Source organism: Bactrocera tryoni, chromosome 1 (genome assembly GCF_016617805.1).
Source record: "Bactrocera tryoni isolate S06 chromosome 1, CSIRO_BtryS06_freeze2, whole genome shotgun sequence".
In the NCBI taxonomy this organism is placed as follows: domain Eukaryota; kingdom Metazoa; phylum Arthropoda; class Insecta; order Diptera; family Tephritidae; genus Bactrocera; species Bactrocera tryoni.
This window is the reverse complement of record NC_052499.1, coordinates 60,382,870-60,406,540: the sequence shown is the minus strand read 5'-3', so window position 1 is coordinate 60,406,540 and position 23,671 is coordinate 60,382,870. Positions and strand designations below refer to the sequence as shown.

The 23,671-nt window shown below is 33.2% G+C and overlaps 7 protein-coding genes across 9 annotated transcripts; 1 reads left to right on the top strand and 6 right to left on the bottom strand.

The window, feature by feature from the left end:
* Positions 1–21: 21 nt before the first annotated feature.
* On the bottom strand, positions 22–973 carry LOC120782863. Of its 3 annotated transcripts, XM_040115402.1 has the most exons (4): positions 893–973; positions 455–826; positions 154–365; positions 22–93 (listed from the first exon to the last, which is right to left on the bottom strand). In XM_040115402.1, exons 2-4 carry the CDS (start codon positions 795–797, stop codon positions 64–66), a joined length of 585 nt encoding a protein of 194 aa, XP_039971336.1. In that variant the 5' UTR covers positions 798–826; positions 893–973; the 3' UTR covers positions 22–63. The 3 variants fall into 3 exon arrangements, with proteins under 3 accessions (XP_039971336.1, XP_039971335.1, XP_039971337.1); XM_040115401.1 differs by having other exon boundaries at positions 455–973; XM_040115403.1 differs by having other exon boundaries at positions 154–359; positions 455–973.
* Positions 974–1,078: 105 nt separating this feature from the next.
* On the bottom strand, positions 1,079–2,767 carry LOC120781534 (mitochondrial dicarboxylate carrier-like). The gene is made up of 5 exons (XM_040113768.1): positions 2,503–2,767; positions 2,156–2,356; positions 1,862–2,099; positions 1,670–1,802; positions 1,079–1,584 (listed from the first exon to the last, which is right to left on the bottom strand). Exons 2-5 carry the CDS (start codon positions 2,319–2,321, stop codon positions 1,273–1,275), a joined length of 849 nt encoding a protein of 282 aa, XP_039969702.1. The 5' UTR covers positions 2,322–2,356; positions 2,503–2,767; the 3' UTR covers positions 1,079–1,272.
* Positions 2,768–2,937: 170 nt separating this feature from the next.
* On the bottom strand, positions 2,938–4,494 carry LOC120777270. Its single transcript, XM_040108477.1, has 5 exons — positions 4,400–4,494; positions 4,163–4,338; positions 4,056–4,103; positions 3,641–3,781; positions 2,938–3,586 (listed from the first exon to the last, which is right to left on the bottom strand). The coding sequence occupies exons 1-5, from the start codon at positions 4,401–4,403 to the stop codon at positions 3,281–3,283; spliced, it is 675 nt and encodes a 224-aa protein (XP_039964411.1). The 5' UTR covers positions 4,404–4,494; the 3' UTR covers positions 2,938–3,280.
* A 179-nt stretch (positions 4,495–4,673) lies between these two features.
* On the bottom strand, positions 4,674–5,822 carry LOC120775969. Its single transcript, XM_040106389.1, has 3 exons — positions 5,413–5,822; positions 5,232–5,360; positions 4,674–5,170 (listed from the first exon to the last, which is right to left on the bottom strand). Exons 1-3 carry the CDS (start codon positions 5,704–5,706, stop codon positions 4,973–4,975), a joined length of 621 nt encoding a protein of 206 aa, XP_039962323.1. The 5' UTR covers positions 5,707–5,822; the 3' UTR covers positions 4,674–4,972.
* Positions 5,823–6,149: 327 nt separating this feature from the next.
* Positions 6,150–8,382, top strand: LOC120775952. The gene is made up of 5 exons (XM_040106366.1): positions 6,150–6,584; positions 6,646–7,155; positions 7,211–7,678; positions 7,768–7,956; positions 8,025–8,382. The coding sequence occupies exons 1-5, from the start codon at positions 6,303–6,305 to the stop codon at positions 8,334–8,336; spliced, it is 1,761 nt and encodes a 586-aa protein (XP_039962300.1). The 5' UTR covers positions 6,150–6,302; the 3' UTR covers positions 8,337–8,382.
* Positions 8,380–9,641, bottom strand: LOC120775962. The gene is made up of 3 exons (XM_040106376.1): positions 9,230–9,641; positions 8,907–9,144; positions 8,380–8,844 (listed from the first exon to the last, which is right to left on the bottom strand). The coding sequence occupies exons 1-3, from the start codon at positions 9,376–9,378 to the stop codon at positions 8,542–8,544; spliced, it is 690 nt and encodes a 229-aa protein (XP_039962310.1). The 5' UTR covers positions 9,379–9,641; the 3' UTR covers positions 8,380–8,541.
* A 774-nt stretch (positions 9,642–10,415) lies between these two features.
* Positions 10,416–22,859, bottom strand: LOC120781222 (zinc transporter ZIP13 homolog). Its single transcript, XM_040113357.1, has 6 exons — positions 22,270–22,859; positions 12,188–12,693; positions 12,021–12,128; positions 11,545–11,952; positions 11,327–11,482; positions 10,416–11,270 (listed from the first exon to the last, which is right to left on the bottom strand). The coding sequence occupies exons 2-6, from the start codon at positions 12,408–12,410 to the stop codon at positions 11,092–11,094; spliced, it is 1,074 nt and encodes a 357-aa protein (XP_039969291.1). The 5' UTR covers positions 12,411–12,693; positions 22,270–22,859; the 3' UTR covers positions 10,416–11,091.
* Between the last annotated feature and the right edge of the window lie 812 nt (positions 22,860–23,671).

Below are 23,671 nucleotides of genomic sequence, written 5' to 3'. Positions count from 1 at the left end.
CAATTCTTCAACAAAATTTGTATGGATTATAAAAATACAAGTATACATATAAATGCACCGTCTTCAAGTTGAGGGTTTGTCCAAAATTTCGGTCTAAAAATATTAAAACACAATAAGGACAATAGAACAATATTATTCCAAAAATACACATACCTCAAGCGCTGGCTCATCATAAGCACATTGTTCAATAACGCACTCTGCAACTACGCTCTGAAGTTTTTTCTGTATATTGCGCGCTATCTCATTGGGATGCTTGTTATCATCCTCATCCGCCGAGTAGCTGGCAGGTGATGTTCCTGTAGCGTTAGCTATTTCATCGGCTTCGTAACACGTATACAATTTGTTTTGTATTTCAGAGCCTGAATCTGGACAAAATTTCGAACGTAGTCAAAAGTAAAAGTAACCATAACTTATTATTTTATATTCAGTCAGTTTGCGCCAATCTTGCACCCACCTTCATCCATTTCCATACTCTTCGCGCTCATTGCCTCCGCATTCTCCGTTAGAGATTCCACCAAGTTGAGGCGGTATGTATGTTTCTCTTCCTCAATTTCTTGTTTGAGACGTTGCATTTCTTCTTGTAGTTTTTTGCGCCGCTCTTCTAATTCCATTAATTTGGACTGCTCGTTCTCTAAAGTACGACACAGTTCTTTAAACGTATTATTCGCGATATCTACTAGCGATTGTGATTTGTCGTAGAGCGACGGATTTGAAGTTGGCACATTTGCTGAACGGTCATCATGATCCTCCCTTTGGAATTTATCCAAGTCATTGGTGCTATCCGTATTATGGGCCATTCCCGTTTATTTAGTTGTTTAAAAAATATCTTATATATGTAAATGTATGTGAAATAAGTACGTGGTTTAATAGATTTTATTTTTAAAAATATTACTTCAAATATTCAGAAATAACAGAAAATTTCGTTTGACACTCTTAGCTAGGATAGCTCACAGTTGCACACAGCTCACGGACTTCTGACTTTTCTTTAATCGAATGTAGTGTATTCTAAATAAGGACAACTCATAAAATTACTTAACAATAATGTGATTTTTATTTTTGACTTGTAGTTAATATTGTAGTAATATATGTACATATATAAAATAAATATATTTGTTGTAAAAACAGAAAACATTCCAGAAATAACTATGATACAATTTCGGCTTCATTCTGGTTACGTAGACCCGTTGGTGTGATTTTTCAAAAAACTAATCGCTAAAACAATCTGTTTAAGCACTGTTATTTGTTTTGCTCCGAAGCGATACATATTAATACTCAACTGCCTAAATTGAATTCCAGACATATCCACTCGTAGAGTAAATAAGTTAGCAAAGTAGACGGCACAATGCGCAGAAAAGAAACAAATATTCCACGATAGAATCCCCTATAGCCGTGGACTTGTACAAGCGTACGCATTACATCCAAACTACTACGATATTGATATCTGCTTGCATCCATAAATATTAGTTTAACCACTTCGACGGGTGTTATTATTATTGTGGTGACCCCACCCGCTATCAATGAAGCCATGAAGCATGAATGCCAGTTTTCCTTAAACCGCTCGGTCTTGAAAAATACTTCTCTGAGCTTTGAGGCAAAATATTTGAAGAGTGAAATGGATAAAATTAAAATTAGGAGTTACTTCATATGTAAGAACTCGCTTTTTAGCAACCTCATCATAAACCGCCAACTGCCCCACTGACATGAACATTCCGCGCACCGAGGATATAAAGGCGCATCTGTACACTTTGGATAATCCACCTTTTTTATACGAACTTATAACTCCATTAAAAACTGATGAGTACCTGCAAGTGATTAATATAAAATCATTAAACTTATATCTATTTGAATTTATAAAACATACTTTCGGCTTTTATCCGGCGATTTTATAATATCTGTACACATGCGCACATTTACTTTCTCGAAAGGCGTGACAAGGAAACCCGCGACCAATCCACTTTCTGCAGCTACTGTGGCTTTGTGAAAGAAATGATCCGAGCTTTCGGCTTGTTTTCCCATTTCGTAGAGACCAAAACGCATTATCGAATAGACAATTTGTCTTTGAGTTGCGGTCCGCAAGCTAAATGTGAAACCCAAGATTCCTATAATTTATTAAGCAAATATTAGTTTTCGAACTCAGTGCTTAAAGTTCTTAGACCTTGTTTTTCCAAGATTTCTTTAACAATATCGCGTGACGATACTTTTTTTGCATTTGACTGAACCAACATTCGTACCAAATCAATTGGATGCGTTATGATTTGTGCAGTAGTATTGGCAATAGCACCAGCAAACCAATAAGCTTCAACCTTCTCCTGGCCATGCATTTATGTTACTTACATATGTACATATATATACATACCTATAGGAATATTAGAAATGACAATTTCTACAATTAAACTGCGAATTTATTTTTCATGATGTCAATTTTAAAAAAAAAACATGATGTCAGTTTTTTAAACAGCACAGAAGCTTTAATATCCTTTGCAGATACAAAAGATTCCATACTCGATTTTGATCGGTCAGTTTCAATGGCAGCTGAATACTAAAGTGGTCCGAAATAAACAATTTCTTCGGAGATTGTAACGTTGCTTTGACATTTTGACAAATAAACAAATTTTCCATACAAGGGCATGGTTTTGGTTTCGACAAATGTGCAACCTCTTGAAAAGGAAACAAATATCTTTGAGGAACTAGTTCACGTATATACAGGCAGACGGACGGACAGACAGAAATAGTTAATTCGACTCAGCTCTCCGACGTTTCCTTCTGGGTGTTACGAAATTCATTGCAAACTCAAAATATACCCAATATAAAAACGAAACAAATATAACCAAAACAATATAATATATGTAAAATATATTATTTAAAAAATTAAAATATAAATCTTTTAAGCACGTACATAAATGTATTTATGCAATGTAAATAAAAACACAACTACTATCACGTATACGTATCTAATTATATATGGACTTTGAAAATTTGTTTATTATTATTATTATAAACGAGATAACTAAATCTACGTTAAATTGACAATATAGGTAAAAATGTGCCTACCTATTAAATATTTACTTTTAAGTCTCAACCTACCGATTAGTCAACTTCAAAGTGTTTAATAACCGAGTTAATTATTAGCCGTGAAGTGTGTGTTGGTTGAAAATAATAATTCATTGTCAATTTTGTACTTAATTTACGAATTTAAATTGAAGTTAGTTGGTACTAGTTTACAAAATATAAAGTTTATAATACATATATAATATATATTTATATTACTAATGGTTCGGAATCATTTTGGCCCGATTCGCAATGTGCTTTCTTGGGCCTCTTTTCGCAATTGTTCCACTTCTAACTCCAACTTTTTCGCTTTTAATAACATAACGGATCGTTCTATATCAAGATTCTCCATTTGTTTTTTAAAATATGCTGTTTTCGCTCGCATACATTGAATTTCCACGCGGGTTTTTAGATCTTCTAAATTTCGGTTTCTTTGATAAGAATCTTCACGTTTCGGCATCTTCGGCGGCTTTTGTTCAAAATTTTGATCAATATCTTCATGTACAAATGGATTGTCGATAAGATATCCATCGACAAACTGTAAATAAATAAATGTTAAAGCACAAGGATATCGGGAACAAACACTGTATACCTCTATTTGTCGTTCGTATAAGTTACTTATGTCACCCTCGAAAGCCATAGAGGAATTGTTACTTCGAGTGGGACTTGGAGGAGCTATTTTTCCATTAATTATTTCATACTTTGGCTTAAGCGGAGCTATTTTGGCGGATTTCTAAAATAATAAATATATAATTCATGTAATTATCAAATAAACAATTAGAAAATAATTTCAATATCAATATATTCTCATACTCAGACATTTTAAGGTACGCGATACAAATTAAATATTATAATCGGTTTTGAAAGGCTTCTAATTACTATATACATTATAGCAAATCACATTTAAATCATCCCTTGTGTACAAGTTTAGAAGTAAATGCATTGACTTTTTGCACATCACTTAAATGGAGAAATATGGAGTCATTCCAAGTGTATGAATTATTTACCTTTTGGGGCGGTTTGTCTGGCTTTCTTTCCAACTCGATTTTGTGGTACTAAATAACAATAATTAGATGTTAGTATTAAGTACTACTGTGTACTTTTAAATGTATACTTTTAAATGTGTTAAGAGTCCTTTAGTAGATCCAAAACAAGTCTTTAACACTTTACTGCAGCTTTTGCACTGAGCTGTCGGTCCTCCACAAGCAGAAACCAGAAAATAATACCACACTGAACTCTTATCCTCTGCCTTTGATTTATGTGGAATATATTTCACATCTTGCATAGGTTCTATAGATAAAAATGGTGAGACTTTTTTACACTTTTAATATAGAAATAAGTCCTTTTTTACCCATGTTTCACAATAAGATGCGACACAACAAAAAATTGTAAATATAAATAAATATTTACCTACACATCTCTGGATTCTAAATGAACACAGGGTGCTTCGAACTAAACACAAATCAGCTTGAGGTATACACGGAGCGATACAAATGTATGTATAATAAGAACTTTATCTAAAAGTTTAGCTACATATATTTTTATAGATGGAAAATTTTTTTTCTTTATATTTCGATTTTTATTATTAATATTTTCGACATAAAGAGTATGCATTATATTTGCATTTACTGTCTTATCTGAAAAATTTACTTAAAGCAAATAAAATTCAGAATTTTATTAACTGCTAAAGCCAAGGTTTCAAAACTATTAAGGCTATTGATTTAAGAGATTCTCATATTTTTAGAGATGATAGGTCTTTTTTTATACAAAAAATATATTGATGCATGAATACAAAAGCAGAAACAAAAAACATAATCTTAGATCAAACTTATTCTAGTCATTGTACAATAATATTGGAAAAACTAAAACATATTTGTGCTGTCAATGGTGGATAATTTCCGAAAATGTTAACGATCCAAAATCGTTATAAATTTTTGAGTTCATGTTTAATCTTTTTTGCTTGTAACGCTACGAGATTCTTTTGCATCCTATAGTACCCAGCCTTTTCACGGAAATATTCTATTTCAGCCATTATTCGCTCTTCTTGAGCGGATAATTTTTTATTTCCGTCTATGTTTAAAACATTGCTGTTACCCGTGGGATCCTCAACGTAATTATAAAACTGAAAGAGTTTAATAAACTAATTTAAATAGCAGCAGCAATATTACTAATAATTTTTTTACCAACGTGTTATCCGTATATGGATCCAGTTCTTCGCCAAGTGTTTCTTTACTTTTTATATCATCTACTCTTCGACTTGAGGAGCTTACGTCTGTGGGTTCTATTTTAAGAAAATCACTTTCGCTGCAATCCTACTTAGGCCATTGTTAGACATACAAATCAATTATATCACGTACAACCTACCTCGTCCGCCGTTCTGCCGTTTGACTTTTCCTCAATTTCTCTTACGAATTTACTAGCCATATTGGGATTAGCTTGTTGCCCTTTTAGAGTGGCGTCAATATTATGTTTATTTTTCAAATGCCGCAAAATATTTCCTGTTGTGCCTTGATAGTTTTGCTCATGGCGACAGAGTCTGCAGCGCACTCGCAACCTGTCTAACTTTTCGAAATATCGCCATACAATGCTGACTTTTTTTCGCACGCTTAAACTTATATCGGTTTGTTGATCTTCATAATCGGCGCTTACCGTAGACATAATTCATAAGTTTATAATTTAGTTGTTTTATTTATAATGTAATAATATTTATTTCAATATCAACGAATTTGTAAACAAAAGACCTTGCTCAGCTGTTAGCACTTTAAAAACACAATATATGAAATGTCAAAAACTTTGGTAAAAATACTATTCACCTTTTTAGATAGTTTCCAACCAGGGTTGCGTTTTTATTACAAAGAAATAGGGCTGTTAATTCGTTTTTCTGAATGACATATGACAAATAACAAAGCAATTTTTATTATATGTATCGTGCAGAGATAATCAAAACAATCAATGGTTGGAAAATAAACAAACAAATCTTAAAAAAAATGGAATGTAACATTTTATAATACTTAAGAATATTTATATAAAAATTAAACACATTAATGCAACTCAATACATACACAATTTTTGGAGTCTGCGCCAAAGATATTGCATATATGTATATCGATGATAATTGTTAAAATGTCAAAAATAAGTTTGTGTATTTTGAGAGTTTGCTAGATTAATTTACAATTGTTGGGCTTATATGATTAAATTAAGTGATATAAAGCATTAATTTTATAAAAGCAGCGTAAGCTGGGGAAATCAAACAAATGGAAATTGATTCTGCTGAAGAAACGAACATAGAGCAGCTTACAAATATATCCATTCATGGAGAACACATTGAACCGGAGTCAACAGAAGATTATGTGAATATTGGAAATTGTAAGAAACGTAAGTCCAGTTTTGTATGGAAATACTTCCGCCATTTAGAGAATAGCAATAACGGTTCATTAGAGTGCTTAATTTGTGGAAGCAGTGTAAGCAAACAAACCAGCAACTTGGCTCGACATTTGTTTGCTGCGCACGACATTAACAGGAGCACCGATATAGGGGTAAAAAGATCTAGCTATTGAAAAACATTAATGTTTCTCTTAACCGAATGTTTTCCTTCAGGATACCCAAGAAAGTGCACCTGTCAGCGCAGTAGGTCGGCCAAGCTGTAGTTTTATATGGAAGTATTGTACCAAAGAAGATTATCGATACGCACGTTGTCACTTGTGTGATAAATTATTATATTTTGGCGGTGGAAATACTGCAAATATAACAAAACATTTAAGGCGTAAACACTCAGACGTAATTACCAGCAGAGAATTGTGTCGCGCAAAGACTATGGATAATGCAGAAGAATTCGTGGCAGTTATTTCATCCAATCAACTAGATTCTACAATGAACAGTTGCGATGATGAACTGGTTAAAGTGAAAGATGAAAACAATTCTGAAGGAAGGCGTATGCGAAAAGAACGAAAGGGAAGCAGCTATGTATGGAATTATTGTGAGAAACTTTCGAGGCACACAATTCGATGCAAACTTTGTAAAAAGGTTATGAGTTTTCATGGTACAGCGAACGTAATAACACATTTACAACGAAGACACAATATCGTTGGACGTGTAGAGAGTGAAACAGTGAGCCCGCGTTTCTTTGTATTAATTAAATATTTTAATGAATACCTTTAAATAGGCAAGGTTAAATAATGTCGGCGATGAAGATAACGCAATAGCAGATTTGAAGGAGGATCAAGAGGCAGCTGCGCAGCGACGCAGAAGATCTACGGCGGCAACAAGCATTGTTTGGAAATACTGTACACGACTTGGTCCAGATGTCGTGCGTTGTAGCTTTTGTAAAAAGAATCTATCCTTTCAAGGCACAAGTAATTTACAACGACACTTACATCGCATGCACGGGGTGGTGACACAAACGCGTGTGTTCGGTGAATTATTACAAGAGGCTGCAGAAATTGATGACACTTTAATATGGGAACATTGTGAGCACACAGAAGATGGTAAAATTAAATGTACCATGTGTAAAAGTGTCTTTGATGATAAGGATTTTAAAGATATACGCACACACCTCACAACAACGCATGCAATAACGTCGACCCCTCCAGTTAAACGCGATAGAAGAAGAAGAGGAAATTTAGGATTAGATGTAAGTTTTTTTTTATCATTAAAGCCTCTTCGTTATAATTGTAAACTTCAGCCTTTCCATAACGAATATGGCTTACGTATTATTGATAGGATGCTTGTGAAGAAACAGATGACTACGAATACGAACATGACGAGGATAATTGGCGTGGTGAAAATGAGGAATTTACAATAGAGTATAATGATGGGAATATAAAAAAGGACCACACGACATTCGATGATATAATAGAGGAGGATCAGGCTGGTCAAATTATATGTGATGAAGATCCTTTCGACCCAAATGTACGATTTAAATATATATTTATTTAATGTGTACACTAAAATTAATATATATATATTTGCTTTTATAGATGATGCATAATTATCCCATGGCACGACCTTTATCCGCTGCTTCCAGTTTTGACGCATCACCAGATCGAACTTTCAAAATGTCAACTAGTACTAGTAGATTACGGAAATTAAATGAAGAACGTTTACGTATGGAAACTGAATACTTTAAAGAAAAAGCAGGGTATTATCGTATGCAAAAATATTTTACAGCATTGCAGGCTAAGAAAGCTCGAATCGAGCTAGATCGACTACTAAATATAAATTCAAATGATACCGCATACCATGTGAATATAGATATGCCCAATGTACAGACGTCGACCTCCAGCATTTAATGAAAGCAATAACATATAAAATATAAAAATAATACCTATGATCTTAGTTGAGTTTAATATGGTTTAATTTAATAGTAATAGAAGAATGTCTATATTAAAAGGGGGGAAATACATTAAATTCCAAGCATTAAATTTTATGTAACACTCAAGTTAAGCAATATATTATGGAAATGCTAATAACGCATTTACGATTGAAAAGGCCTAGTCAGTTGGAACGCATAGTTTCCATTTCTAACATCAGCTTCTTACTTTGCAATTCGATCATAATTCTCTTAGCACGAGCTAGTTCAGCCATCTCATTAAAATATCGAGTTTCTGCTTTAAGTTTTTCTTTAAAATGTGGGTTGTCCAAAAAAAGCTGCTTGCTAATTGCCTCCTCTTCATTAGCATGATGTGTATCAATAGCATAACCACAGCTTATATCTTCATTTGAACCTTCTGTAGATGGCGTATGCTGTGATGGTGAAGATATAGACGCAGTTGGTCTTTGATATTCATGTGCCGAACGCTGTAAGTAGTTAATAGAAAATATGTTAAATATTAAGCAGACATATGCCATAATTATTATACCGTGTCATCATCAACATCAGGATCTTCGTCGGATCTATCGCAACGCACAAGTTTCAAGGGCACAACTTCTTGTTTTATTTCTTCAAGTGGATCAAATGTGTCATTTGTTGCAACGACCGGTGATAGATATGGAGGCGAAACATTGGTCGTAACACCAGATCTTTGATTTATTCTTCCACGTTTTTGTTTAAGAAATCCAGTTTGTTCTGCACCATAGTAGCTCGCATCAACATGGTGTCTGTGAATTGATAAAATTGTGGGCAAATATGGCCACCAACGTTGGGTGAAGTATTTGAGCGATATGTTAATTGAAAACGACCTACTTGTAATACAGGTGACGCACCAAATTAGCTGAAGTGTGTTTGCAGGATAGATTAAGTTTACAATTCTTACAACGTGCTGCATAATCTGATATTCTATCGAAATAGAGCCATATTTTTTTGTTCCTTATACGACCCATTGCAATGCTCATTGCAGGCGCCGCAAACTGCAGATAACGCACCGAAGCGCAGCGCTAGAACAAGAATTTCTTCACAATTTTTTTGATCTCAATTACCAATAGGATTTGAGATTTTAAGGGCCAATTTCATAACGTGTTATTAATGCGCTCAATTATTGTAATTCTGTCTTTCGGCATCTTGTTTTTAGGTAATTTTAAGATAATTTTCTCAGCCCTTGCAATTTTTGATAGACGGTATTATACACGAACTTTGGAAAATATGTACAAATAACACAAAATAACCAGTGGAATGTCAATGAAGTACATGAGTTGCCATCATTACAAAATTAAAAATACCCAGTTACCATCAAATTTTTGGTATACCATTTATTGAATACATTTATGTCGCGTGAACATTTCAAAGGTAATTTTATTATAATTTATCTTAGGTGTTTTTGCGGGGAGTTCTTCTTCATTACTTTAATATGAAGTCTTTTCTGTATCAAAAACAATCTTAAATTGAAGCGAGCTATTGCTGAAAAACGTTCAGAATTTCCGACTAAAAATGAGAGTAATTTCCAGTTAAAAACTATTTGGAAGAGTGATTGGGGAGTTTTGCCTCACCCGCCTCATAGCCGCTTCTCACAACCATTTGTTCTGTTCGATGCAGAACTCACTGGACTATGGTTTACTTTAGAACAGGGTATCAAAAATTGCCTTGATTCATTCTCACCCGCCAAGCCGATGCAGTTATTTTGGGTAGTAATCTAAAAATTGCCGGAAAGGTGGAATAAAGATGGTAGCTGAATTTAGCTTCGTTCGACTTCTGGCTATTTAGCAAACTCAAACGATCGCTACGGGTAAACCGTTTTGAGCCAATTGAAGTCAATAAACGCTACCCACATTGGAGGGTATTCCGGAAATTGACTTCAATGATGGCTTGGAGGATTGAAAAAAGGAAGGTTGGCACAAGTGTATTGTGGCCAAGGGGGATTACTTCGAGGTGGACCCTTGAAACTTGAAGTTTGAAGAATAAATTAAGAATTTTAAAATTATGAACAAAGTCTTGCTATTATTTTCTCATAGTAGTATATTTATAAATGTATGTATTTACAGTGGTCGATAATCAAGTCATCTTTCACACATAATATCTTGTAGTCGTTTATAACTAATGGCATTTTCTTAAAGAATTTTAAAAAGATCAATATCACAAATGAACAATATCGATCTTCTTGCGTTACGGTTATGTTTAATTCAACTATCTCTTACTATCGCTACTTAATAAATTTTGACAAAGTAAATTTATTTATATTAAATTCAGAAAAGTTAAAACAGTTTTACAGAAATAAATGTTGTAGGCAATCCTTATGCCCTTGACTACCAAAATAGTTTTTGTAAAATGAGTTACATTAATGTAAGTAAAATTATGAATTTGGCGAAATATTAAAAAAATATATTAACAATTTTTGTATAACGTTTAATACCATTTCGGTACATAGTGATTTTGTTTCTGTGTTCTTGCAATAATTCAAATCAGATTTCAACTAAATTTAAAATTATGCACTTGGTTGTGTATTTGTTTTCCACTATTTTTTAACGATTATATTACATAATGCCAAATAAAATGTGTTTTATATTGTACTCCTTGCTTGGTAGCTACATTATTTTTGGCTTATTAATTTTATACACACACAAGTGCTACAACAAATTTTGCAAATGTTTTAGGTTTTTAAACATTTACAGTGCTCACGCCTCAAAAAATGCCGTCATCAAAGCCATAATTAGAATACCAAAAATCAACGCAAGCAACTGTTTCAAGGACTCAGCTTTCTCTTCTTCTTTTAAGAGATCTGGTAATACTGTCACCAATGCTATATGTAAAAATCCTCCAGCCGTAAAAGGCATAATCCAGGAGGTTCGCGCCTCTGAAAGTTTACATTATAAATATTAAATGAAAATGTAAAGGCAAATATAAATTTACCCATTGCCGATGTGACGCCCGAACCACCAATCGCAACCAATGCACCCATCAGACCGGCACCGGCGGTTAAAAGCTGGGCACGTGCAGCATCCCATCGACTAAAACCAGATCGTAAAAGTATGGCAAAATCTCCAACTTCGTGGGGTATCTCATGCACTACTCGAAACATAAATATTATAAATAAGATAAATACATTTAAATTAGTAATTTAGACTTACACAAAATAGCAAATGTTGCCAATACTCCGTGTCGGAATGAAACCAAAAATGAACCCGCAACCGCCAAGCCGTGTGTGAAATTGTCAATGGAATTAGCCATTAAATTTAAATAGCCTGCTACTTTCTTGGGCTGTTCTTTTTGTTTTTGTTCTCGTTCACGTAAGAAGCAGCCATTGGGCACATCTTCAATGTCACATGATCCCGCACAGCCTTCCGAATTGTTATGACCGTCGGGTATTTTTCCGCCCGTTTTGCGCAATAAACAATTAGCGATTTCCACACATTTTGGTTGAGGATTCTCTTCATCGGCATTGGTGTAACCAGAGAATATCTTCTCAACTATGGTGAAAATAAGTATACCCGATAGAACCCAAAGGCCAGAGCGTAAGGAAGGATGCTCGGAGGGAGCTGAAATTTAAATAAAATCGTTAAAATACGATAAATGAGAAATATTCATTTGATAATTGAAAACTTACTATTTTTTTCACCTTCCCAAGCTTCGGGTAAGAGATGCAAGAAAACATCGCCCAATAAGCCGCCCACTGCGAAGCTTAGCAGTACTTTGAGAAATTTGGATTCACCAGCTACCAAGAAAAATGGTTAGTATTAGAAAAATATTTAGGAAAATTATTTGTTAACTTACGATCTTTGTAACCGCCCTCCTTAAGCTTTTCATCAGTGGGTATTATGATCAACGGTAGTATACCGGCTAGTCCGATGACCACCGAGCCCAGCAAGGAGAACACCCACGGCGTATACACAAAATGGTTGCTCATTGTGAGTAGGAAATCTGGCACATAATTATGCACTAAATGTGTGTAGATATGGACGAGCTGCTCGTCGAAAAAATTGCCAGTGCTATTCATTTTGACTGGATTAGACGATTTCTTATATTTATATGAGAATATATGTATGTAGTAGTATTTAGCTTGGTTTCTATATTTCTAAGATATAGTTATCACATTCAATTTTTACTAAACAGCTAATGTTTTAACTTGTCAGTCGAACGTATTTGAGAGCCGTATGTATTTTATATTTTTATCATGCCGTTTTTTTGTAGTTTGGCTTTTGGTTTGGAATTTCGTTGGAGTTAATGTGAAATTTTGCCTATTTGCACACTGGAACGAATTTCAAGCACACTTTCAAAATCTGCAATTAGAAAAGTTCAATTAATTATTAATATTTATAAATTATAAATTAAAAATAAAAAAATTTCGAATTGTCATGTTTGTCGTCAACATGAAAAACGTGAATATTTTTATTTATTTATACTTTATACTTCAATATTAAGTGTTTAATAAGATTGAAAATCAATAAGTAATAACTTTTTATACACATAGGGTATATTAAGTTTAACATGGAATTTCAAACACTCAATATATACATATGTATAGTATATAGTATTGATCAGCGTAACGGCAATATTACGATTCTTTTGGCGTCGCGATTTGATGGTACGGATGGATGGAGGAAGTCCTCAGGATTAAAAAATGTATACACATATACCCTCCTCAGACTCATAGTTTTCCAGATATTTCTATTTAAAGTTAAAAAATTTGTAAACGTAATCCTCGTCCAGCGTAATGAGCTCAGTCGAATGTCTGGCTGTGTATACGGGAACCCGTTTTTGAAATATCGATATGACATTTTGCACATGTTCTTTTCTTGTCAAAATGCTGCTCGTTTGTCGGAACCCTTGAAATCGGCTATTAGTTTATAAATGCTATGCAAACTGATCGATCAAAATTAAGATCATGTATGGAAAACTTTTTCATTTGACAATATAAGTATCTTCATGAAATTTGACAAGGAAAATTGTTCAGATTGGACCACTATAGCAACAACTACATATGTATGTATATATAAGTCAAAATCGAATTCTTCTTTCGAAGGGTATTATAGCTTCGGTGGAACTGAAGTTAAGGTTTTTTGATTTTTTAAATGATTACATACATATTTGGAAGAAGCTGTCGCTTTACTACCAGAATTTATTCACTTCATCAAAGATAGAAGAAAAGCAGCTTGGCAACATACATATTACATTTCTTCGAGAGAATATGTACATACATATGATTGAAAGGTATTACCGAAATGACAAGTAAATCCCTTTAGTTGAATCCCAGTTTTAGTTGTTGACTATTTCAAGATAAGATAGAAATTGACAATGAATTCAGCTAATATTGAGCGCTTTAAATTTGAAACAAGTTGACAACTTGTGAAAGTGTAGGCTAATAGAATTATTTAAAACAATAATATAGAGGAATAAAACAAGTTTTATATGTAAAATATTTTTAACTGCTAACGGTAATAAAGACAAGAATATCATATTAGTTTAATTTATTTCTCATCTAACTTGAATTCAATCCATGCATACATACTTATGTATATGATTAATGAAGCTGGTCGCGGGATCTGCGGGACCCGCTAATTTCGAAGTGCCCGGGTTGGGCAGATTGGGAATGAGTTCAAACATTGATGATAGCCATTTCAAACTAAATATCGCGTTGGGCGATGTATAGTGTTTGATCGTTTTTCAGCAACGTAAGTAGCTTTCCATTCGGACTATTGCGCAGGTCATATACTTTCACTACATACAAATATTACTACGTGCATATAGTACGTAGACAACCCAGCTTCTTTCGCGCGGATATTCGAGATTTTATACATGTATGTATGTATGTAAGTTATGTACATTTGTAAAAACTTGACAATATTGAGTTAAACGGTGATAATTTATACACATATTGGTGAATAGAAGTTTGCTATCAACATTAATTATTTTAAATGCAAGTGATTTAATACAATACACATACATATGTATATACATACACATATGTGTTTGTGTACAAATAAATGCATACGCATGCTGCATTATCACTTACATAAGAATGTGCGTTTTTAAATGAAGTTCTCCTTCAGACTCATTACTCATAGTTCCATTGCGTCAATCAAGGAGAACCAGAGTGTATGGAGTTTTGTATAGGCGTAAGTTTATATCTATATCTTTAGTTTCTTACTGTTGTACAGTCGTACATACATATGTATATACACATATATATATATATATATATGTATGTACATACATCTAAGTACGATTGTGATAATGTATATATAGATGTATGTATGTACATATATACTATTGGCTGAACATGACTTTTGTTGTTATTTGTCAAGAAAATTGTGTTTTATGACTTCAGGTTGTTGCACCGTCTTTATGCAAATAAAGAAATCTGTAGCATTTATATACTTCTGGATATTACGAATAGTCAGTAGACGTATATTCCTATATACATACATATGTACCTAATATGTTAAGAAAGGTTAATATTTAAGTACATATTTTCTTTAAAGGAAATATCAATATTTATAAACAAATACCAAATCATAAAAATTAAGCTCTTAAATCTGTGTTCGAAAATTTTACAATAAAAATGTAATTTTTAGAAATATTGGTTCAGATATACACAACCGTATTTTTTGCAGGTCATATAAAAAAATATTTTAGACTTTTTGCTGGTAATTTTTTTTATTAAAATATAAAAGAAATAAGTGGTATCAGTACTTCTTTACTAGCTCATGTAATAACGGTTATACCCCGAAGAAAACGGCGGTGATCCTATACAATTACCAACATGAAAAGCTGAGTCGATTTAGCTATGAATGTCCTTTTCTCCCCAAGAAGCAGCTTATTTGTTGGTATCATCGTTATCGGACCACTATAGAATACAGGTATGGCTGCCATATACACTAAACGATAGGAATGTAGTGCTTGTGTGAAGAACTTTTGTATTTGACAATATATCTTAACAAAATTTAAACAAATTGTTCAGGTCAGAACACAAAGCTGTCATACAAGCTGATCGATCAAAATCCAGTTCTTGAACGGAGAACTCTTTTATTTGACAAGACGTCTTCAAGAAATTTGAAATTTGTTTTTCAAGGCTTTGGTGCAATTTCCGAAAAAATCTTTAGATTGGTCCAATATAGCATATATCTGTCATACAAAATTACCAATCAAAGTCAATTTATTGCAAGAAATATATTGTATTTTTAAAAAAGTATTAAATCTAGTTTACTTTTTGCTAAAAATTTAATGAAATAAGTGTTTTTTTCAATTTGGGTTTGGCTTCGTTTTTCATTCATCTTCTTTTAACTACCCCAACTGGTGTAAACTTGGTGCTTTCAAGTAGATCACTCCTATCACTAGTTCTAATCTATCTAGTTGCAATAACGGTTATTTTTAATAACTCAAAAGAATTCACAGCGCAATCGCAATCTAATTTCAATCTTTATGAGTTCTGCACTCACCACCAAAATCACTGCTGTTTTGTAAAATAAACTTATATTGTGGACACTTGAAAGTGTTAAATTTGACTAAATAAAATTTTGATATAAAAGAAGAAAGAAACATAATTTAGGCAAGAGACCAAATCAATGACAATGAGTGACACTTTTCTGTCACTACGGCAATTTGACATCTGAGTGAAATGCGTAAGCTTAGCTCACTTAGTTAACAATTTAAACCAAAAAAGTAGAATATAGAAGTCTGAGTATATGTACATATGTATGTCAGTGTTGCCACTTGAGAAAATTTTTGTGCACCGATCTCTCTCAGGCGTCTGAAACTCTCCCCAACTAAACGATCATATTAACGACATTGACGAAGGAGTACAGACTGGTTCTTATTATCAGTCGATGGCTGTGATCCGTCCGACTGTCAACGACCCTCAGATTTTAGGCGTTACATTTGACAGCCTGTGTGCTTCTTCTCTTCATATACGACCGAGCTTAATGCCAAAGTACAGACCTGCAACAAAATCCTCAAGTTGCGAGCCAGCAGCTCTTGGGTAAAGGACAAAAAAACGTTGCTGGTAACATTCAAGGCAATCAGACAGCCGGTCATCAAGTATGCTGCATTGAAATTGTCACCTGGATGTAGTGAAACGCAGACGAAGAAGCTTCAAATGTATCAGAATATACTATTAAAGGATGCCTCTTGATGTCTCCTGTCCAACGCCTACATAGTGAGGTCTGCATGTTTCCGCTCAAGGAATACAATACACTCTCTTCAAGCAGTTTCTGCTGGGATTGTTTCGCAGAAACCATTAGTAGGAGTTAAACCACCACCTATAGTGCACGAGTTTGCTCGAGTTGGCCCGATAAGCTAGAGTGACCCTTGTGCCAAGCAAACTACCAAAAGCAAATGAAACTATCACTTTTGGTCTGATCGGACCAAAATGGCAACGCTGATATGTACCATATATGTAAATATATCTAGTTTAAGTATGTTGAAGTATTTGTTTTATCGAAAAGTGTGTAAATTGAAGAAGTCATCAAAGTGTAATTATAAATTTTGTGCTACCAAATGCTTTGATTAGATAAAGGCTTGCCTAGCAGTATAAAATTAGTAAATATATACATATATGTATGTACATACATATATAAAGTGTTGACAGACAGCAATAAGATATTAATACTGGAAAAACATTGGTGATTCTGAATTTTTAAGAGTTCATTAACAATGTCATATCACTGAGGATTAAAAATAAATGTGACTAAGTACGCAGCATGAATGTCTGAAGCCATACGATTATAAAAAATGCCATATTGTAGTAGTATTGCAAATAAGTTCTAGTAAAAGGATTTTCTACGAAATTGTATGCAAAAATTTGCAAATTATTAATGAATGTACTTTGGCACTATAGCAGCAATAAAATTAATAATAATATTTTTATTTAATAGCTTAAGTACAAGCCGTCGAAGAAATATAATATAGTTAAAGGATATAAACTTTTAAGATACCAGTCACCTTTGACGGAAAACAACAAATCAGTCAAGGTATTTATTAAATTCGACAAATTTATAACGTCGCATTATTTTGGTCTAAACAAATGAATTGGTCACTCACCAGCGTTGACGTGTCACGCTTATCAGCGAGACCAATGATGCTACCACGACAATAACTCTTTTGATTATAGCACCATGACTACAAGCGTAGATATACATATGTTATACTGAATGTAGGAAAAAAACAGCTTTAGATAATTTTATGTTTGATTTATGTAGATTGCCTCAGCTGCCCAGCAAAAGTGTGCGCAAAGAAGCTTATAGGGTTCAATAACCGTAGTTTTGAGAAGTATAGTATATAAAGAATTGAAAATTAATTTTCACAATAAGAAATTTGAATAACAGCAAGTATCGATCTTTATATTCACGACCTCAAGATAGTATGTAACGACCATACAAACTTAACCATTGAAATCATGCCGTTGTATGGAAATCTTTTTTATTTCACAAGTTATCTTCACAATTGTGTGAAATTTTGATTTTTTCAAATCTTTGAATATTTCGATAGTCCATATCTTTAAATTTCATACTATTATTTTACATATTTTAAACATTTTTTGAGTTACAGCCTTCCAAAGTGTAGCCACTCAGTTCGATCAGCTCTAACAGTTATCTTTAAACGCATTTCTCTCGAAACAGCATCGAAGACAAATGAACCGATTATGATTTTTTTCCTCTTCTCTATGTAATTCTATATACCTATCGGTTTTTTTTATCTGATGATAAATCGAATTTTTGTTTGCCAAAATCTACCAAAATTTGGGGTAAAATTCAATTTTTAAAAATTTTTTAACGCCGCTCTTTTGTCAATTTTTGATTTTTTGTTGTACGGTGAATATCTTCTAGTTTAACGAGAATTCTTTATTTTTAAGTTTAATACACGAAGAAGGCTGAATTCAATGTAGCGCCGTCGGAGATCTCGTACAACTCTAAAAACATTTAATTAAAAGAAAAAATGGTTTGGTATTCTTGAAACATGTATTTCAAACTAATCGATACAGTATTCTATTTTTATATTTCCGAAAACCGATGTTTTTTATGCTGTCACACTACACTAGGTGTTAACGTGTTTTCTTTGTTTTTGTATAGTAGAATGTAGCAATGTCGAGTTATTTTTGAACTTTCATTTCCAGAGTAAATAAGCACCTACACAGTCGGAGAATGCTTCCGCAAGTAATACTTATAATTAATTTCAACAACAAATATGCGAATTCACACGTTTTTGTTTATATTCGAATTTCACCAGACTCCTCAGCATTTACTTATGTATGTATCTAGATAGACGACTGTTTTTATTATAACTTTTTTATTATTATGTGCTAATTATTAATACACAACTAAACTAAACTAGCACAAGATATTTTATTGTTATTATTATTTAAAAAAAATCGGTAAATTTTCATCTCCACGAGCACTGAACTCAAAACAAAACAGTTGAGTAAATAAAAAGAAATAGCACAAGCCTCATTTCATTTTGTACAAATTTGTTGTTATTAAATAGCAAACAAGGAAACGATATTGTAGCGGTTGCGTAGACTAAATATACACCTAAGTACATGTGAACGCGTGTGTTGTTGCCATCATTGCACTTTTTATATTGTATATGTATGTACATGTTATATATTTATGACACAAAATATGTTTTACTAACCATCTCACTTGCTAAAGACTATTATTATGGGCGAAAATATTTTGTTATTCATTTATATGGAACTGGAGATTAGCTCTAATATATATTAGCTTCCGCGCAAGTACCACCGACGACTGACTGTTGACATTTCACGTTTAGTGGCGCATACGGGAAGATTTCGCAAGCTATCTCACGTACGCTTAATCAACATAAAAATTAAAAATAGTCAATATGTTTACAGCAACAATTTAAAACTCTCTTGAAAATATTCTCATACTTATATATTTTAGTAAGCAAGTTTTATTGTTGTAGTTTACTGCTTGGTTGATTGATCTTCTTCGTTTCACCTTTTTTTTTTACAATTGCAATATCAATCAAATGACGCTTATATTCTTGTTGAAATGAATTATTGTATTGTCAGCGAATTAGTTTGGCAAATTAAAGCCTCTTACATGTGTGAATATACTTATGTACTATACATATACATATATATAATGATATGTGTACAAACTATGAGAAGCATCGACGTACTAATTCCTTTTCAGACTCTCGCTCTTAGTAGCACCATCAGCCGATTGTATTATCAAGTGAGAAAAAGAAAAACAAAAAGAAAAATAAAACAAATTCGGCTGTGATCATTTAGACATGATCATAACGCTCTAAGCACGTTTTTTGACGAACACTGAGAAAAATAAAGCGCGGTTTGTTTAAAAGTATATACTGATATATAATATACATACATATACTAAAATAGCGAGGTTATGCATCGTTCAGTAACAAACATTAAGCTATTGTATAATACTTGGCCCTGGTCATTTAATAAACGCTTCATATCATGTGGTTATCAATGAGTTTTCTCCAAAAAGGATAATTACAAAATAGTTTTCTCCACTACTTTAAATTTTTAAAGTTTCCCGAGAAATAGAGATAGTATTATTTGTAGTGAATGGCCGGGGTACAACGATGAGGTGTCTTTTAACAAAATCTCCCAGTGAATGGTTAGTTGCAGTCAACTCATTACATTTTGCAGATGAAGAGCTCGAGTTGCCTAGCGAATCTAAAGTCAGCCTTGCTTAACTTGCGGATTTTGTAGTAGGATAAACTTTTACCTATCCATAATCGTATTCACTATATCAAATAAATATCCTGCATGCAATGAGTACTTGCATTTTTCTATCTACCTCTTTGCATGCCCAATGAATCCCACTTTTGCTACTACGCGAACAATACTTTTCTGAGCCTCCCGTTAGCTGATTTCGATGACAATTAACTTTATCGTTGCGACCCAAATAGGTATTAGTTCACTGCTGTGACAACAATATGAGGTGTCTTTTAGAATTAAAGCTATAAAATAAGAATATTTTTTCTATTAGATATGCAACACTTTAACAATTTAACGTTTCTCGCCAGTTACTTAGTACGTGGCAATTATAATAGCAACGCCAATGTGGTGTTTCATTCGTTCGCAAAATACGTCTAATGTGTTATGGATATTCAGGATGAGACAATAATATTTAATATATAATAATCGTATAATTCACGTAGGTGAAATCATATCGTCATTACCATGATGAAATCATCTTGAACTAAATGTAGAACTATGTCGTATATCAATTGTTTTCTTACAGTTACAAAAAATCGATGTAAACATACATATGTACAACGCAGTATCTAGACCACGTTTGGGGGGAGAGTACAAATTAATGGGAATTGAAGTCATCCAACGGTAGGCAACGAGCGATTTCAAAGGTGTTAGACAATCGGGAGAGTGATGATGGGGGAAATTTACGAAATTGCGAAAACTCCTATATACTATAACTCGTACTATAATTGTGATTTGAGCGAGTTTCAAAGAGGAAGTGTCTGCGGGATTTTAGAAAAACGTAAATGAGTTGATTGAAGAGTGAGATAGGCGAGACAGTAGCAATCGTAAAAAATATATTTGAACTAATACGACGGAGTTACTGTGTTGTGTCGCGGCTATAGATGAATCATGGATCTTGGCATTGGACCTGCCGATGATTTTCCCTAAATTTAATACCGTGTGTTCCCTTTGTTTAAAATTCTTTGAGAAATTCATTCGAAACTGGAGACGAATGAAACGTTAACGAATTTGGAGCATCGCTTCGTCAATAGTGTGGATGTAACATCAGAGTAGGATAAGTACTTGTCGGACCGCCCTCGTACTAAAGTACATTCGTTCATGAGTTCAAATCAATGACGTTTTCGAACTAAGAAGCTATCGAAAGCAATATAAATATGAAGACAAAGAAATTAGGGTCTTAACAAACCAATGTACATACATACTTATGTACACAGATATAACGTTGCTATTAGTCTCTCTGTCAGTTAGCTGAAAATTGCCAATATTTAAAATAAACAAAAATTCTAAGGCGTATATTTTCGGTGTTTATACCCTGAACAGGGTACATCAAGTTAGCCAAAGTTTTTAACATCTAGAAGGAAACGTAGGAGACAGTCGTTATAAATCATATACATACATATATGTATGTATATATATAAATTTATAAATGATCAGCATGAATCAGCTAAATCAATTTAGGGTGCCTACAGAGTGAACGCTTAAAGCCGAAAAGGGGGCATTTATCCATTTACCTAATAATCACATTGACGCTCTGTATATAAGCGAACTGGTTCCTAAGTTTTTTATATATCGATCTGAAATTTGATATACGTTCTTTCTTCTAAAGAAATTTGCCCTTCGGTCGGAGTCGCCGATATCGGGCCACTGTAGTTACCATACAAACTGAACGATCAAAATTCGTATATGATACATAAAACATTTTTATTTGACAAGATACCTTCACCAACAATTCTAACGCAAAGCTACAATATTGAAGAATTTTTTTCACATCGGACATCTACAAACATCATATACATAACTGCCAACAAACTGGCCGATCAAAATCAAGATAGAGATCTTTTTATACCCTTGTAGAATATAACAAATGCACCGGAAAGGTTTTTTTGTTTCGGTACAGACGATGTCAACGTTTCTTGTAGTTTTTTTTTAATTTTTTAAGAATTATTGGATCAGTCACATTTGAACTAGCGGTGCAAGTGCAAAGACTAGCCAATTGTACATTCATATGTACATAAGTAATTTCAAACACATAATGTATAAATAATTGTATAAAGTATAGTCACATACATATGTTTTTAATTGGTATACCTAATACGTATTTATGCATATATGCTATGGAATTGAGCTTCAAATAGGTACGTACCTGATTTGCAGTTGACAGTATTTTGCGTATTTCGAGAAATAGTCGTATTTGTAAACAAAATTTTGCTAATTCATGTGGCGTTGTTTGTAAGTTTATACGAGTATATATGCACCCGAAGCGTACACAAAAGAAAGAAGTATAAATGAGTTTATAGCCACGATCCACTAGCCTCCACTGAAACTGAGTGGCTCCACAGCTTGAACACTACGCAGGCACCACAATAAAACAGACTTCACAGTTTATGGTAAAATGTAATTATAATCATACCCAGGTTACTTATCAATAAATGTATGGCGCAATCAAATCAATTACTTTTCAATATTCAATAAAAGCTTCGATAATCCTTGAATTTTTGTTGCTCCGTTTTCAAACTTGTTCACTTTCTTATGTGAATTTGATACTCCATCTACAATTTAATGCGAATAAAACAGCGCGAATGTACAAATGTAGCCGTTCGTATCACAAGCTGATTTGATCAAATTCGTCTTTATTTTCGTCTTTTGTTGACGTTTTTCTCTATTCACAGCTGCTATACGAATACAAGTTGTCTTTGTTGTTTTGCTATAGGGATTCTACTTGTGCCGTGCGAATAAACAACACACAATATGGCTACTTTTATCAGATAACATGTGGTCAGGCGCATAAACATGGAGAATTGTGAAAATCAGCTGATTTATAAAGAGCGGTGTGCAGAAATGTTGCCACCCTATCAGGTTTCCAATTATTCAGCACGCAATTGAGGAATTGTGGAGCACCGCAAATAAGAATTTCAGTTTTACAGCAATTAGGTAACTCAAATTTGGACGGTTTTGTGAAATCATTTATTTAATAGGAAATGAAATATATAACTAGGAAAAAAAACCAAAGCTAGAATATCCTTTACAGGTGCATTTTTTTAAGTATTTTTTAGTATTTTTATTGTGCAAGACGGAGGGTTACAGATTACACAAACGCATTGAAATATTTTCAGCTGTTCAGTAACACTGTTTTCTGGAATTTATCAATTGAATGGGAGAATACGTAAGTAAGACAGAGAAAAATTATCGACATTCTCAACATATTGTAATATTAACTTGCTAGAATAGGAGAGACGAATGCCCAATTTTTCAAGAAGAAGAAAACGAAAAGCGCACTTTATTTTGGATTTTAAAGAGGTAAGTTCGTTATTTGATAATTTGATATTTCATAATTAATTTTTAATACATATACATACATACATATGTATATGTATATGTTATTAATTTCTTTTATATAGAGTAAACGAAAAAGCTTAACAAGGAGAAAAAGGTAAGAATTGTGAAATGAATGTCGTGTGTGTAATTAAAATTTTTAATATTACAGAAATCATTTGGAGCATTTGGATGCGTATAACAAAGACACACCATTCAATTAGCCGCATCAC

Bases quoted from the DNA above. Each gene is read 5' to 3' on its own strand.
- LOC120782863 (XM_040115401.1), bottom strand. From the start codon at position 797: ATGGCCCATAATACGGATAGCACCAATGACTTGGATAAATTCCAAAGG. The intron at 366-454 runs GTGGGTGCAAGA...AATTTTGTCCAG, and splicing joins GAGTATGGAAATGGATGAAG to ATTCAGGCTCTGAAATACAA. The intron at 94-153 runs GTATGTGTATTT...TAATATTTTTAG, and splicing joins ATGATGAGCCAGCGCTTGAG to ACCGAAATTTTGGACAAACC.
- LOC120781534 (XM_040113768.1), bottom strand. From the start codon at position 2,321: ATGCATGGCCAGGAGAAGGTTGAAGCTTATTGGTTTGCTGGTGCTATT. The intron at 2,100-2,155 runs GTCTAAGAACTT...AATAAATTATAG, and splicing joins AGAAATCTTGGAAAAACAAG to GAATCTTGGGTTTCACATTT. The intron at 1,585-1,669 runs GTTGCTAAAAAG...TTTGCCTCAAAG, and splicing joins AGTTGGCGGTTTATGATGAG to CTCAGAGAAGTATTTTTCAA.
- LOC120777270 (XM_040108477.1), bottom strand. The intron at 4,104-4,162 runs GTATACATTTAA...ATTGTTATTTAG, and splicing joins GACTCTTAACACATTTAAAA to TACCACAAAATCGAGTTGGA. The intron at 3,587-3,640 runs GTATACAGTGTT...ATTTATTTACAG, and splicing joins TATACGAACGACAAATAGAG to TTTGTCGATGGATATCTTAT.
- LOC120775969 (XM_040106389.1), bottom strand. From the start codon at position 5,706: ATGTCTACGGTAAGCGCCGATTATGAAGATCAACAAACCGATATAAGT. The intron at 5,361-5,412 runs GTAGGTTGTACG...TGGCCTAAGTAG, and splicing joins ACGGCAGAACGGCGGACGAG to GATTGCAGCGAAAGTGATTT. The intron at 5,171-5,231 runs GTAAAAAAATTA...AAACTCTTTCAG, and splicing joins CATATACGGATAACACGTTG to TTTTATAATTACGTTGAGGA.
- LOC120775952 (XM_040106366.1), top strand. From the start codon at position 6,303: ATGGAAATTGATTCTGCTGAAGAAACGAACATAGAGCAGCTTACAAAT. The intron at 6,585-6,645 runs GTAAAAAGATCT...GTTTTCCTTCAG, and splicing joins ACAGGAGCACCGATATAGGG to GATACCCAAGAAAGTGCACC. The intron at 7,679-7,767 runs GTAAGTTTTTTT...TATTATTGATAG, and splicing joins GAGGAAATTTAGGATTAGAT to GATGCTTGTGAAGAAACAGA.
- LOC120775962 (XM_040106376.1), bottom strand. From the start codon at position 9,378: ATGAGCATTGCAATGGGTCGTATAAGGAACAAAAAAATATGGCTCTAT. The intron at 9,145-9,229 runs GTAGGTCGTTTT...ATCAATTCACAG, and splicing joins GTGCGTCACCTGTATTACAA to ACACCATGTTGATGCGAGCT. The intron at 8,845-8,906 runs GTATAATAATTA...AACTACTTACAG, and splicing joins CTGATGTTGATGATGACACG to CGTTCGGCACATGAATATCA.
- LOC120781222 (XM_040113357.1), bottom strand. From the start codon at position 12,410: ATGAATAGCACTGGCAATTTTTTCGACGAGCAGCTCGTCCATATCTAC. The intron at 11,483-11,544 runs GTAAGTCTAAAT...TGTTTCGAGTAG, and splicing joins GGCAACATTTGCTATTTTGT to TGCATGAGATACCCCACGAA. The intron at 11,271-11,326 runs GTAAATTTATAT...GTAAACTTTCAG, and splicing joins GGGCGTCACATCGGCAATGG to AGGCGCGAACCTCCTGGATT.